The 16,303-nt window shown below is 43.2% G+C and overlaps 1 protein-coding gene across 1 annotated transcript in view; it reads left to right on the forward strand.

The window, feature by feature from the left end:
* The window catches only part of LOC146709700 (uncharacterized), a 35,266-nt gene extending 25,911 nt beyond the window's left edge, over positions 1 to 9,355 (forward strand). Inside the window, exons 9-12 of the mRNA XM_085457951.1 lie at positions 7,483 to 7,523; positions 7,628 to 7,694; positions 8,819 to 8,859; positions 8,950 to 9,355. Of these exons, the coding sequence (XP_085314077.1) occupies positions 7,483 to 7,523; positions 7,628 to 7,694; positions 8,819 to 8,859; positions 8,950 to 9,048 (248 nt within the window). The 3' untranslated portion in view covers positions 9,049 to 9,355. The remainder of the gene's footprint in view (positions 1 to 7,482; positions 7,524 to 7,627; positions 7,695 to 8,818; positions 8,860 to 8,949) is intronic.
* The last annotated feature ends 6,948 nt before the right edge of the window (positions 9,356 to 16,303 follow it).

A 16,303-nucleotide genomic window follows, 5' to 3' on the forward strand; every position in this document is an offset into this window, starting at 1 on the left:
GTGTTTTTTTTTTTATATATATATATATATATATATATATGTATGAAAGGACATACATACAACCGCTCTCATCAGTCATCCCTCAGTTCTTATGCTCTTCACCTCGCTGAGAACACCTCTGCTGTGTTGGGCTAGCTGCTGCTAGTTAGCTTTGTTGTCTGCCAACTTGAGCTTAGCTTTTTTTTTTTTTTTCACTATGAAGCACAGTGCTGTTAATTTGAGTATGTGTGGAGCTAGTTAAAACAAAAAAGTGCTTGAAAGGCATTTTTTATATCTATATTTCACTACAGATGCATTCTTGTTTTGCTGCTGGGGGATGATAATAGAATGATTGCTCTCCAGACCGACCCTGGTTTTATACAGTGTCTCTTAAAAAAGTCCTTTCAAACAGGGATGATATGCTGTTCTTTTAACTAAATAAACAATTTGATTAACATTAACAACATTATGATTGAAACCAGGATCCCACAGAGCTGTCATCTAGTCGAGACAGCTTTATCTGTGGATTTAGAGAGATAACTGTGATTTTTTTTCAGTGCTTTAACGTTAGCATCAATCCAGGACTTAAAACCCTTGGTTTAACTTATACGTTTATAGAATTATGTCCATACCATCTTTGTTAAAGCCCCACAAAACAATATTAGGATGACACACACAACCTTTAGTACCTATGTGTTAGCATGATATCCTTGGGGTAACGTAGACAACTCCTGCAACTCCTTTTTACTGATCCTCATTTGAAGTAAACGGCGTGCAATAAATTAACCAATTTTTATTAAAGTCTATTTTCTGGAGTTTACCGTGATGCTTAAATTATTATTATTATTATTATTTATTTATTTATTTTTGCCTGTCCCATTTGGTTCTTTAGCCATCAGAATTGTTGTCTGAAGACCAACAAGGATACCCAATGGATTTATTTTGCCAAATGGATCATCGTGGCATTGCCGTATTGGTCCATTTGATCGACCTTTGTTTTTATTATTTATTTTATTTTATTTTCAGTTGTTACAGACGGGACAGACATGAGTGAGGGATAGGAAAGGGAGAAAGAAAGAGGAAGGAAAAGAAAAACAGAAGGGCAGAGGGACAGTGAGAAAGGGGGGGGAGAAAAAAAAATCTCCTGGATCACCTGTTGAGAGAAAAAGAATAGGAAACAAGCAAAAAAACCCCAAAGCAACATACTAAACACAACACCATCGCATTAATCTAGCTAAGTGTAAACAGCAGTAAATACTAAATATTCAATGTTGTTGTGCAGCACGCAGGACAGACAGCGCACAATGTGCTTTGAAGTAGCAGCCAAGAAAGGTGTAATTTAAGTCTACGAACAGTGAAAACCCGTGTGCACATCTGTGTGGATCAGCGTGCTTGTATTCAAATGGTTTCCACATGTAATGGTCTGCAAGAGGATGTAGAGAGCCATAGCCCTGTCCCCCAGGGCATGAAGCAGGCATGGAGGAGATCCAGGCCCCAGACATCCAGAGGCCCCAGAGTGCGAGAGCCCAAGGAGGACCACCGGAGGGGCATCCGTGCCACCCTCATGGGAAGGGCTGAGGATCCCCAGGCGAGGCGTCACCCAGTAGCCACCGAGCAGAAGCTAGAGGGGGCTGCACCGGCGTGCCCGCCGGCTCTGCCGGCAGCCAGCTGTGCCAGAGTGAACCGAGCCGCAGGCCCAGAGGCCGGAGGCTCGAGGGCCCCCCGCACCCCGGAGGAGGCCTGACCGAGCAACAGGCGCCAGGCCCCGCCAGGTAGCCACCAGGAGTGAGCCGGTACATACCTGAGCGCCCAGCCCCAGACACCAAGAACCACCAATGCACCGACCCCTGAGGGCATCAGTCACCGGCAGGGAGTGTGGTGAGGGGAGATAGGCCTTGGAGGGCCTGGGAGTTCCCAGAGAGGTGGAGTGTAAGACCCGACCTGACATATAGACACAGACAAACAGGCACACACAGACACAAACATGCATTCCCACCCTCATGCACACATATACAAACACTCAGCACTAGGGATGGGTACCGGTGTCCGGTGCCATGATGGCACCGGTTCTGACATAAACGGTAGTAACCAGACCGAAAAGCAGCGCACATTTTGGTGCTTTATTTCGGTGCTTTTTTTTCCTGAGCTGTGATACACTTCTAGCCAATCATTTTACGTTTCCGAGGATAGTAGGCGGGGCCAGGTACGTACGTTCTGTTAGAGCAGAGCTACAGATTAAAAATGTCCAAGGCGAAGTGGTCAAAAGTCTGGCTGTACTTCACAGCAAAATATGCAAACTCCGCAGCCTGCAACAAGTGCTTTAAGCTGATACTGTGATACTGTCAAAGGAGGTAACACCAAGAATCCGATTAAACAGCTGGCGACGCATAGCGGTTTTTTTAAAAGCCGAGAAATGCGCCGTATTTGATAGCTTGCTGCGAGACCTCACACCGTGCACGTCGGGTGGGTTGCCTGTTATCGGACCCGGAGCAACATCCCCCAAAAACCCGAAGAATAGAGTCCTGGCCCCTAGCCCTGCCAGTGTAGCAGAAATGATGAGGATGATGATGGCAGCAGCAGCCGTTCTTCTCTGCGTGAGTAGCTTAATGTTGTTCGTGTGTAATTTACATTGAGTAGGCTAACCACGTTATTACATTAATGCATGTAAGGTGAACTAGCAAACATAATCATAGCTACATGCGGCTGTCTTCTTGTTTGATGGCAGATACTCCCTTCACCCTGGCCAAAAAGGCTAAAATGACCAAAGAAAAAGTGGGAAACAGTTAAACATGAGAGGGTTTAAGTTTGTGGTTTTTCCATTGTTTAAGCACTGCTTCCAGCCAAGAGTGATGCCATATATGCCACATAGCTGCAGAAAAGGCACACATTGTTATCTTTTTACAAAAAAAAACAGCTGAACATGAGAGGTTTTTGGACAAAGTTTGTGTTCTCCATTCTTTAAGCACCGGTTTAAGCACCGGCACCGTTTCAAAAGTACCGATTTGGCACCGGTATCGGATAAAACCTAAACGATACCCATCCCTACTCAGCACTCACCCAACGTAAGGATTGACATAAATGGACATGTACACACAATCACACTCCCCAAAGATACTCTATACCCCAGGTCCAGGTACCCTCGCCCCCAGAGGGGGAAACAGAACCCAGACCCAAGAGATGTTACCCTTCCCCCCGGGGTGGAGGCAAGCAGACTGTCCCAGGCTCCGCAGCAGCAGGGAGGCCAATCGGACAGCCAACATCTCCTCCCAGCCCCCCCCCGCCCCGATGGCTAGCAGAGAACGGGGGTGTGTGAAGACCCCATACCTCCCTCCTCCCGCTCATGTGTAGTGTTGCTGCGTGTTGTTCTAAAGTGCATTTAAAACAAGGGAGAGCATGGTGCTGCTGCCAGAGAGCAGCAGGTGTTAGCACGGCCCCTCCCGAGAACCCTCAATGTCTACATGGATTTAAGGTAGGTTTGAGTACACAGACCGTCCACTGGACGCCGTTAACGTGCCCACCCTCAAGGCCCTATATATATGTGTGTGTTTTGAGAGTGTAAGTAATGTGGATGTCTAAGTTGTGAAATAAAATTGAGGAACAGGTGGCCAGAAGGGGACAGAGGGGGGGGGGGGGGGATGTCTCCCCTGCACCCTGGTGACACACCCGCACCCCAAGACCCTACCTGTGTGGGTGAGTGTGGTGGAGCGGGAAGAGGGAGGTAGCCGGGGATGGGGAGGGAAAGGAGGGAGGGGAGGATGCCCCTCCCTAGGGCCAGCTCCCCCGCTGACCCCAGTAGGCACCCCCGTCCTCTGGTACCCACCAAGGCAAGGGAGCCCAGGTCCATCCAGACCGGGGCCTACGGTAGCACTGCCAAGTCCCACAGGACCCGGGGGAGCCCACCCTACCCCACCACAGAGGAAACTGTACCCACCCCAACATTCAATCATCTCCCAGACTACACAAGACAACAGACACCCAGGTTAAGTTTATTCTCCACCTCTCCTATGTCTCTCCCCCACCTGCAGAGTGGACTCCTGCAAGGATGGAACAACCTCCCCGCCAGTTGAAGAGCCCCCCAGTTAGGCTGATGCATAAGAGGCCCCCTGCGCCAGGGCTGAGCCCCCGTGCACCCACCCGCTCACAACCTCGGTGACACACCGACGAGGACCAAAGCCCCCAAGGCCCAGCCAGAGCCCCAGCACGGAGGCGAAGCACCCCCAAACCCCCACGCCTGCCCCGGGGCAGCCAGGCCAGTAACCTACGTCCACCAGTACAGACCATCCTCCAGCCCCGCTGCATGCAGCCACAAGGAGAACTTGAGCTTAGCTTAACTGACCCTGTTGATGTTAGCCTCCACTGCTCAGTTGGTGCATAGGCTGCGCGCGGAGCGCTAATTTCGAGTTTTCTTCTGCAGCGTTTCACTTTGCGTTTTGGAATGGACTCCAAACCAAAGCAGAAATCTTCTGTTTGCCCTTGTGCTCAAGGGTGCAGTTTCTCTTTGAAAGACAGTGACCAGCACGATGCCTTTCTTGTCTGCCTGGGGATCGTACACACTAGGAGGGCCCGAAGTCTGTGCATTTTTTCACCAGATCTGGCGCTTGACCCTGGAAAGATGGGTGATATTTGTGGAAAAAGTGCTGGGGTAGATGGCTGTTGCACGGCATGGCCCTCTCCTTTCCGACTCTGGAGCCCCAGCTTCGTCCGAGTCCGAAGACGAGGATTATCCAGTCCCCGCAAATCCCTGCGATTAGCTTGGCTGACCACATTGAATATGTTTGCCGAAGATGAGCCACCGGAACTATACGGGAGAGCTGCCAGGCTTTAGTTGAAGCCCGCCACCTGCTGACCCTCTCTGACGTCCCGTATAGGGACAGTGCTGTATATCTGGATAAACCACTGTTTGCAGCTGGGTTATTTGGACATTCACTCAAAGCCATTTAGGCTAGATTTGATCTGAGGAAGAAGCAGACAGAAGCTCTGTGCGACATCATTCTCAGACATCAGGCAAAGCCCAAGCCCGCAGATAGCTCTCACAGGCCCGCCACTCTCCTCTGCTGACCGACAGCAGGAGCACATCCCCCAATTTGAGCTCCACGCAGGTCGGCCTGGAGCAAAGGCCCACCCTTGGGCCCCCTGCGGGGACCAACACCCAGGTAGAAGAAGCCTCAGCCCTCCTAACTATGGTTCTGAGTGGAGAAGGCATCCAGCGGGAGGGAGATGCTGCTCTGTTTCCGCCCAAGAAGTGATGCTTAAGTTGTCAGCCCAGAAGGCGCTGCATTTTCCTAACACTGTCTCCCAAGCACAACCCCCCTGCACACACCTCTGGTGAGAGAATGGTGGTTGCACCCTTTGATGGTTGCTCAGATTTGGGATATATTTGGCAAGGCGCAAGTAGATCTTTTTGCCTCCAGGGTAAATACTCACTGCCCCGTTCTTCTCCTTAATCGAATACGATGCACCCTTGGGCATGAACCCATGGTATGCAGAGATAATCAGCCTGCTAGCAGCAAGTCCTTGGCAGCTTCCTAAAGGTCTGCCACCTAGTGTGATAGCAACAATTTAGAACACTAGGGCCTCATCCACTAGAGGCTGGTATGGTTACAAATGGCAAGCCTTCAAGCAATGGTGCCAGGACTGCCACATCCTCCTATTTCAGTGCTCTATCGTGGATGTTTTGACATTCCTGCAGGAGCTGCTGGATAAGGGCCTTTCATTTTTGATAATTAAGGTCTATCTAGTGGTTATATCTTCTTGACTTGTTGGCTTTGATGAGGTTACACCAGGTGCACATCCCCTCATCATACGTTCAGTGGTTTGCCGGCTGAGACCTGTGCTTAGGTCCAGTGTCCCTGCTTGGGACTTGTCTTTGGTGCTGGAGGCACTTTATAAGCCCCCCATTTGAACCCACTGAGTCTGTGGATATGAAATTTCACTCATATGAGACTGCATTACTTCTTGCTTTGGCTTTGGCAAAGCGAGTGGGTGACCTTCATGCGATGTCTGTGCATCCCTCCTGCACACAGTTCTTTCCTGATGGCCACAAGGTCATCAGGAGAGAATGGTGCCTATTTTACCAAGATCAAGATCAGAGTGTCATGGTCCAGAGTCTGCGACTCCGTGTTTTTGTTTAGTTTATTAATATTCTGTGGTTTTGGTCGCCTTGGGTGTTTGTACTCCTCTGTTTCTTGGTTCATGTTCCTATGTTCTGTGTCCCCCAGTCTGTGTTAAGTTGGTGGGTTATGTCATTGCGTGTATGTGTTTCCTGTTTTATTGTGACGGTCTGCGTCTTATGTGAGTGTTTTCAGTTTTCCTCCCTAGTCTCGTCACGTAATCACTCCCAGCTGTGTTCCCCACCTGTGTGTAATCTCCCTGTGTTCTCTGAGTGTATTTTAGTTGTGTCTTCTGTCATGGTAGTCGCTGGTTCGTCTGTGTTGTTTCCCCTCGGTCTCCCTGCGTCTCTCCGAATGTATTTCCCCGGACCTCCCTGCATCCTCGTTTCTGGTTTGTCTTGTTAGTTTACCCAGTTTAGGTTTCCAGTTTCATATTTTGCCACCATTGCTGTTTGTACTTACCCACCCCTGTAAATAAACACTCACCTGCACCAGAGCTGCTGCCTTTTTGGTCCTTTCTACAACTCCACACGGCTTGCAAACCGTGACACAGAGTTTGAGTTGCTGAGATTTTGCTCCCATCCTTTTGCATCTGAGAGCAGAGGAGGATGCATTCTCTTTGTCCAGTGTGTGTGCAATGTACCTAGAATATGCGTTTATGTGACCAGCTGTTCTACTTTGCTAATCCAACTAGAGGTAGAGCTCTGTCTAAACAGAGTCTGTCCACTGGTTTATAGAAGCTATCTCACTGGCGCCCAGCTTTATCCCAGGGGGTGAGAGCTCAATCCACAAGGGGGATGCCCCTCATGGGCTCATTTTTTAAGGGCTTCCTGTAGCTGATATTTGTGCAGCCGCTAGTTGGGCATCACCGCACACTTTTGTGCGGTTTATCGATTGGACGTTACAGCCCTTTTGGTTGCTCATACTGTCCTTTCTACTGGGTCTACTGCACAGTAAGGTGGTGGTGGTATGAATCCAGTTTGGTGGCTGCTCTGCAGGCTGTGTATATATGTCCCATACTTATATGTTTTACCGAGTGAATCGACTGAAAGGGAACGAACAGTTATATCTATAACTTCTGTTCCCTGAAGGAGAAGAACGAGGTACAACACAAGGAGGCCCCACTGAGAAGCTTGGCTCAGTGAACAGCTGCTATCAAACTGAGAGATGACTATGATTATGCCGTGTGCATGTTATTACACGCCATCTGCCTTAAAGGAGTGAATAAAGGATTCTTCAGCCAGGACACACGAGGGTGTGATATTCCATATATATGTGTTGTACCTCATTTCTCTTCAGGGAACATAAGTTATAGATATAAAACTGTTTGGGGTTTTTTCCACCTTTTTGTTTGTTTTTTTTATACTGAGTTTTATTTTGGCTTTTGTTATAGGTGACTTTTCAAGCACAAGAAAAACTGACCGAGGAGGACGGGTACTTTAAAAAAATACATAAAATTCATTGTGTCTACTAATAATTCAGATACTTAATTGCAGGTCATTCATGACTTCTCCTCCTCTCCATTTCTTTCTTCCAAGATGTCTCCAAATGAAACTGAAGCCTACAGTATGACCAATTTTGTCCCTTGTGATGACCCAATGAAAGGTGAGCTGCTGCTTTTGTGCTCTCAGGTTTCCTTTTTTAAAATTTTGCTCAGTTAATAATAATAATAATAATAATACATTTTATTTAAATAGCGCCTTTCAAAGCACCCAAGGACACTGTACAACAGATGAAAACTGGAAATATACACAATGGTAAAAATAGAAGATAAAAGTTAAAACATACAGAAATTGTATGTTTGCCAGTTGTATAACATGTTGCCAGTTGTATAACAATTAAGATTATTTTGATGAAAAGATTTAAACAAGTGTTGGCCCTGCGACAGACTGGCGACCTGTCCAGGGTGTACCCCGTCTCTCGCCCTATGACAGCTGGGATAGGCTCCAGCGCCCCCCGCGACCCTGAAAAGGATAAGTGGAAGCGAATGGATGGATGGATGGAATTAAACAACAAACAACATGTTATTTTATGAATATCAGAGGGATATACTACAAACAAAGATCAACGTAGCCAGGTTTTCTTTGTGTTAGTGGACTTCTAAAATTCTAAAACCCCAGGTGGAGATAACAGGTATCATGACAGTGGTTTCACTTTTCACCTTTCTAAACCCATTTTTTTCTTCTTCTGCTGCCTCAAATAGAAAGAGTGGGCAAGAGTAGGTCTAATGCTGCAAAAAATAGTTAGGCCTACTTTGCACATGGTGATTTAATCACCTAAAGCGCATAGTGCAGTAAAATAGACATTTTAATCTATTTATATTACTGCTTGGTGTAATCTTGGTTCTGCTGTTTATTTGTGACAGCTGTGCTGAAAAGCTATGAAGCTTGCGACAGCATGCAGTTAAACAATAAAGCAGACATGGGAAATTTTGTAGTTTGTCACCAAATCAAAGTTACATTCATCTTACTGATCAAATATATATATATTTATATATCTGGTCTAGACTAGGTAATGTGTTCAGCATAGGTTAACATAGCGATGTAAGTGATAAAAAAAGATCCACTTTTGTGACACTAAAATCTCTGACTTTAGATTCAACTTACCTTGCTAACCCAATAACATTGTTTCATAATACAGTCCCAGACCTTTTCCTATTTCATACACATTACATTTTCATGTATAGACAAATTGAAACAAAGGTAACGCTGATTCTGTCTTACAAGCAGGGTCTAAACAACTGAACAGACAAGAGTATCAAACTGAGAATGTAAGTGAGACATGTGCATCCTCAGTATTGAATATATTTACTACAGAGAAGATATAGATGCAAATAACTTTTGCTCTATTTTATTTCTAGATTTCCACATACCACGTGTACTCCACCATCCCCGAGGAGCCAGATGAAACACCTACAATGAAAACAGACCTGGCATACAGCACTGTAGAGCTACACTGAAGCACATTAAAAAATACTGAATTGGCAAAAATCAGAAGATAAGACAAAATGGCCACCTGGTCAACCAGACATGGATGCAGAAACTAGAGTACTGCATGCAGACATTGCAGGGGGAGATAATAAATGTAAAGCCAAGTAGTTTCTAGAGAGCAGGGAAGGTACAGTATGAAGTACATTGCAGGAGATTTCTATGCCGCAAACGATTAAGCTGCGTAGATGGCTAATCTGTATTTACATGTAAACATGTTAGTAATTTCTGTTTAAACACTTTTGTGTGATTATTTTCATGTTGGCTTGAAATAAAACAGCTCGCTCTGCTGGTACTGCAAACTTCCGCATGCGTGTCTATTTAAAACTTCACATATCCCCTCATTAAAAAAATTATACGCCTTCCAATAAAAAAGGTTTATTTTAAAAGACAAAACTATCCAGACCAGGCAACCATCTTCTCCTGCGCTATCCAATTTGTTATTCAAAAACTGGCAATTATTACTGTTGGGTCTGTGTTTCCACAAGCTCCGCTAGTTTAGAGACTTATTCATCATGAAGAAAACAAGAAATAACAGGACATCTTCAACCTGCTAGCGAGGGAAGCTCTTGGAGCTCATGCTCCTAATCTGTCTCCAGCCCAAAATCCTTCAAAGAGCAGCTTCCCTCGCAGCTATTTATTGACAAACTGTTACACACAATACACATCACAGCACCTCCCTCCGTAAAACCCCCCTTGGTTACAAAATCAAGGCACTATGTGTGTACACGTGTATGCATGTGCAAGAACATGTGTGTGTGTGTGTGTTACCTCCTGCTGACCAAAAAGGTCATAAAAGCAGGAAGCAACATCACAAGAAACAGATCTTTCAGATAGGATGTTTCTGCAATAAAACCTCCCCCAGCACAGAGTGGCTGGAGAGGTGCTCAGGATCAACGGAATGTCTTGATCCTACTGCTTGAACCAAGACTGTACAAATTTAAGAACATAATGACAACATTCAACAATTAGACTTAACAATTACCTGCCACCAGCGATGGGAATTAAAAGTAATGGCATTACTAATGGCGTTACTTTTTTCAGTAATTAGTAGTTTAACTAAATACTATTTCTATCATTACAACGACGTCACTGTTACTAACAAGAAAATGCGATGCGGACGTGTTACTATTTTTCAACACACAGACGGTTGAAGCTAACTTCAGTTTACCAGGTGCTGGGGGAGCGTAACAATTGCATGTTACGCACGAGTGCTGCATGTCCTGCTCTTGTTTAAAGGTGACTGTTGCTCCTAATGCAGTGGCTGACTTTACTGAGAATATGTCCTCGGGGTATGATGGAATAAACAGCGCATCTTTCAGCGATGCTTTGCTGAAATCAGGAACACCTCTGCATCCCCCCTCTGTTGGGCGATGCCTCTGCACTGGGTACCGTCTGCCAGTTCTACGCTGTGTGTTTCTGGTCTGAATGCCTCGTCGAAGCTCTTGAACTTGGCAATGTTGTTAATGATGTGTGAGTGTGTGATGTGCAATTTGGTCTAAATGGCGCGACTAAAAAAAATTGGTGCCTACAACCATTTCAGAAAAAAAAGGCTCCATGTGGTCAACAACAGACACACATTATGTCCATGTCACTTTGTATATACATATATCTTACTGATGTAGGCCAAAAATAAATACATAATATATCATTTAAATGGCCTGTATTTGTATAGCACTTTACTTAGTCCCTAAGGACCCCAAAGCGCTTTACACTACATTCAGTCATTCACCCATTCACATACTGGTGATGGCAAGCTACATTGTAGTCACAGCTGCCCTGGGGCGCACTGACACAGGCGAGGCTGCCGGACACTGGCGCCACCGGGCCCTCTAACCACCACCAGTAGGCAACGGGTGAAGTGTCTTGCCCAAGAACACAACGACAGACTGTCGGAGCCGGGGCTCGAATCAGCAACCTTCTGATTACAAGACAAACTGCCAACTCTTGAACCACGATCGCCCCCTTTAGTTTAAAGGTTGATTTGCAAGACACAAAAACAGACAAAATTGAAAGTTACAAACGTATTGTGCACGGGGATCTAGAGTGTGACCAATTTCAATGGTGCGACTAAAAAAAATCCTTGGTCGCACCGGTGCGACGAGCAGTTCCAGTAAAAAAGAAAAAAAAAGTCTCTGCAAATCTGAAAGTCTCTGTGTGGTCAACAACTGACACACATCATGCCCCTATCGTCTGTCCCAATCAGACATAGTCAGGGGAAGGACCTCTCCCGTAGTCCTGTGTGTATGTTTGAAAGTGCAGGTGGAAGAGGGCGGTGAGTAGCTTTAATAAAGAGATATCGATTCATTAAATCCTGATTCGACTTTTAAATATAAATGCATTTTGCCAGAAACGCCAGAATCTCAGGTTAAAGCTCACAAAACTATTTCAACAACCACCAAACAGCTAAAGCAGTAAATGAGAGCAGGTAAATGGATTCTGGACAAAGTGTTAATTGTTCGCGACAGAAGTAATATTTGGTGTTTATTTGTCTACCACACAGCTTTTGCTTTGGCTCTTGGAGTAGACGGACGCATCTTTCACCCTTTCCTTCCCCTTATCTTCCCTGCTGCAGCTTCTATGTCCTTGTCTGGTCTCGTCTCACTCTAACCCTGAGAGAGCCTCTCATTCTCGCTCTTGTTCTCTAAACCCTAAAGAAGAACTATGGATTTGATCAACTGGTCCCTGAATGCAATTGACACCCTCTTCTCAACGAGAAGCCTAGGATTGGGAGAGCCTGCGTGCCCATGAGGGACTTCCCTGCCGGTTACACGATGGACAGGTGGCAGAAGTGGTGCATCGTGTGCCTATTGAGGACATCGAAGACGTCTACCTATTCGGTACCATGATAACGGGGCTCTTGCTGATCAGAGCTGGCTTTATCGGAAATTAAAGAAAGCGGTGAATGCTGTTCAAAACTCCACAAGGCTGGCCGCTTTGATTGAAAATGTGGGAAGACCAGTGAGCGCTCAGAGTGTTCATACTGAACGTACTATGGGAAAGATCTTGGAGGAGCTTATAGCTCTTAAATGGCAGATAAGCCTGGAGACCAGTGATGGACGCTAGAACAGCTGTAAAATTGAAGCAGTTTGGTTGCTCTAAAACAACATATCCATCATCTTCCATTCACCATGTTCTGACTGAGAGATTTTTGAAACTAATTAAAACATACAGCTCTGCTACCACTTCCAACATAAATGAAGACAGAAAACTAAACAGCAGTGGCATTTGCAGGGTTACTGAAGTTGGACTACCTGGTATATAATGTGCTACGTGAATGCTATGTTAGCATAACATTACCACAGTGAAGCTGGAGCATGAACACCAACAGTACTCAAAATATTAAGACCAAATGGAAACTGGAATCAGGGATGGGTATATCAGACGAGAACTGGGAGAAGATTTGTAATTTTCATTGGTATTCAACAAGTTCATTATCTTGGAGAGATCATTGCTCGAAAAACATTATTAGATTTTTTAAAACCCCTCATCAAACCAGATATAAAAGTGGGGCAACTGAATGCTGAAGAAAATGTGGATCTGAAGAAGCACACCATTATCATATCTTTTGGGATTCCCCTAATTTAAAAAACTATTGGCTGGGAATTCATAAAACTCTGTGCGATGTCTTTAAGATAACATTTAATATTAATTTTGCAAATTTGTAAAGCCTCTACAAGCGCTATTAGCGGCCAGCAAAAAAAATCAATAACCAGGAAGTGGCTAAATCCAACTCCCCAAACACTTGAGGATTGGTTTAATTTAGGGTGACCATATTTTGATTTCCAAAAAAGAGGACACTTGTGGCTCAGTCATGAAGAACTTGCTTAAAGAAACATATTTAACATATTTAAACGATGCCTTCTCCGTGCGGTTAATGAGTTGTGAAATTGTCTGTCCCATCTGCTAATTTGCATAATTTGTCATGCCCACATAATTGTAACAGATGCTGTAGGAGAGAGAAATAACATTGTGGAAGAGATGTAAAGTGAGTAAAAAACACCCAAAAGTATTTAGAATATGTTTAGAACTACAATATAAATTTCTTTTAGCAATTATTGTTTTTTAATGTCACAATTCCAATCGTCCCCCTTTATCTGGACTTGGGACTGGCAAAAGTGACCCAAAATAGGCAACTTAGCGGAGTTACTTTGTGTGTGTGTGTGCGTCTTTTTAAGTAGTTTTAAACCTTGTGATCCATAAAACGTAACAATAATAGAGGAACATTTTTAACCATTAACAAACAAAATGGACATAACAAGCCTCACCAGACAGCTTCAGTCGAAATCGGATGTACAAGATGGACTTAAAGCTCTGCAAGGACATCTGATTTCTAAGTTTTCAATGATGAGAATGAAGTATTTTAGTGCCTTGATTTATTTTAGACAAAGAAAATGTACATTTACTGCTGTGATTCATTTGCACTTTTTAGGCATAAGTGTAAATATCTCCTGCTCTGACATCGGCTAGGGGGGTTAAAATAAATTTTCAAGTTAAAATAAAAAGCAAAAACAAAAAAACCCCCAAAAACTTAACTAAATAACTATGCCGGCCAATTGGTTATAGCATTCCATGTGTGCCCTGCCTGCTAGCATCCTACCTACACCATGCTGTTATACTATCTTTACACAGCGTACACCTGGGGTCTTGCCCGGTGTGATAGACCCAAGCCTCCATGGATCTTCTGCTCTATCTATCTATCTATCTATCTATCTATCTATCTATCTATCTATCTATCTATCTATCTATCTATCTATCTATCTATCTATCTATCTATCTATCTATCTATCTATCTATCTATCTATCTATCTATCTATCTATCTATCTATCTATCTATCTATCTATCTATCTAATTAATTCATCTCGGCCACCTAGGAAGAGTGGCACCTAGTGATATGTTTAGAAAAAGGGAAAAAATACTGGGTTGTCTATGTTAGGTTAATTTTGATAATAGTTGTCATTGTTGTACTAAAATTTGTAAAGCTTGCCTTAAACTGCATCGTTAGATATTCTTCTGCTCCTCTCCTACACATCTAGGATGCTGGGGGCTGAGGGCAGAAGTGCTTCGGGGTTCCCTTGCCCAAGTTCAAACCGATCGATCGATGTTTTGTCTTTCTTCACGGGTGATAATTCTCTGAACCAGTGGACCTGTTAGCGCAGACCCAACAGTCTACTTTAAAAACATATAAACTGTCCTTTTAATTAATATCTATGTGTTTTAAACATGTTTTCAACACTTAAAACCAGCTTCTACAGTGACATTAGTGTAACAAATCAGTCATGTTTATTATGACTTGTTTACTGCAAAGTATTTCCTCTACAAAAGCACATTATTTTCTACCCACCATATCAGCTTTCATTTTTCTACTTAATTGCAATAATATATGTAGCAGTGAAATTATGACATGCAAATAGTAATGCTAATTTAAAAAATGAAAGTAGTGTTTAAAAGAGGTAAAGGAGGTGCTCAATTTTTTTACTTGTCATATGTTCAGTGTGCCTGCCCAGTGTATGTAGTTTCTGGTTATCTGGTAAGTTATCATTCTCTGATTTAATATTATTCATGGTAGTGATGGGAATTCTGTCTCGGCTCACTAAAAAGAGCCGTCTCTTTTGGCTCCTAACCGGCTCTTCACGTTGTTTTGTTGCTTTAATTTATTTATTATCAACAATAATCCTTTATCATCTGCAAGGCTCACGTGCCAATTGAAAAGGAATAAAAGGGGAGAGCGAAGTTCTTATTTTGTTTTTCTCTGCTTTCTGATAAAAAAATGTGTTGTGTGTGTCTTTTTCCAGCTATTTGTAACAAATGTACAGAGAACATACAAACTGAATAAAATATACACACATGCCAGCTTTTAATTTAGTTAATTTAGTTTAAAGGAAACCATAGGTTAATTTTTTTCATTATTGGAAATTATTTCTAACAGATCTTGGTTAACCTCCTCAGTTCAGCCACGGCCTGTTTTAGTTTCCTTTAAGACAAACTTTCTACTGATTGGTTTAACGTCACAATGACAAGATTTGAACAGTAGTTAGGAACAGCAGCTGTGCTCGTAGTCAAACTTCTTTTACTTTATATGGTCTTTAGTAGCCATCCAGCTTATGCAAAGTTTGTTGTGGTTATGTGGTCATGTCATGTGTTGAGATCGTTGCTATGGTTTCCAAGAAAAAAAAAACATGGCTTTGACATTCACGGCTCATAAGACTGTCACGTCTTCTGTAGTGTTCTTATTAATTCTATCTAAACATGTATATTTCAAAATGGGTGTTAATTCTTACAGATCCCTTTGTATTAACTGGTTAGAAAAGACAGGGCAATAAGCTGGCTCTTTGGGACATGATTAACATTGTGAATTGTTCATACCATGATCTTTTTCTAAACTTTCTAAACACCAAGCAGTTTGATTGAATAAACAACAAATGTAAACTAAAAATGATTTTAAAAAATTATCAGTCAAAATCAAAGAATACTCACTGGACATACAATCTAGTACCCTTTGTTATTGTCCCATGTTTGACCCACTAATACACCACATCCTTGTACTGTTGGAACACATGTGACTCTGTAAAGCCATGAAGGGAATCTTCTCCTACCGCACTGCACAGGCACAAAAACAAGAACATGAAGTGAAAGTTTAAAAAAAGAGAACTGAGGCAAGTATTTCAAAACATGAAACAAAGACAACATGACTTTAAGGAACAAAGTAAGACATCACACATTACTGTAGTGCTGTTAACATGCAACATATTTAATGCATTATGTGATTTTTCCTGAAGAAAAATAACAGCCACATGGATTGTCAACATATCAAATTTTGATCAAAGCACCTGAGCTGTGCTAAAGTTCACAGAGATGAGAGAACTTGGAGTTATGGCTGAAGACTGCATGTCTTTGTCTAACATGTAAGCTGATGTTTGCTGATTAAGATCTGATAGTGCTGACAACAGCATTCAGACAGATAATCAGTTACAGTGAGTGTGAAAAATCATTTGAAAAGAACAAACAATTTATTTGAGAAAACCCTGACACATCAGAAAACAACGTTCATTTAGAGTGTGTTTTGAAACATTTGCTCTCATGTTTCTATGGTAAATACAAAGCTGCAGTCAGCACACAATGACATGTTTATAAATCACGTGGAAGGTTTAAATAAATATGTAACAGCATCTTAAAAGTTCATTAATAATATTTTCAGGCCAACATGATAACAACCCTCCACCAAA

This window comes from Copadichromis virginalis, linkage group LG5 (assembly GCF_057382275.1).
Source record: "Copadichromis virginalis isolate Kocher_CV1m ecotype Utaka linkage group LG5, C_Virginalis_male_GT1.1, whole genome shotgun sequence".
In the NCBI taxonomy this organism is placed as follows: domain Eukaryota; kingdom Metazoa; phylum Chordata; class Actinopteri; order Cichliformes; family Cichlidae; genus Copadichromis; species Copadichromis virginalis.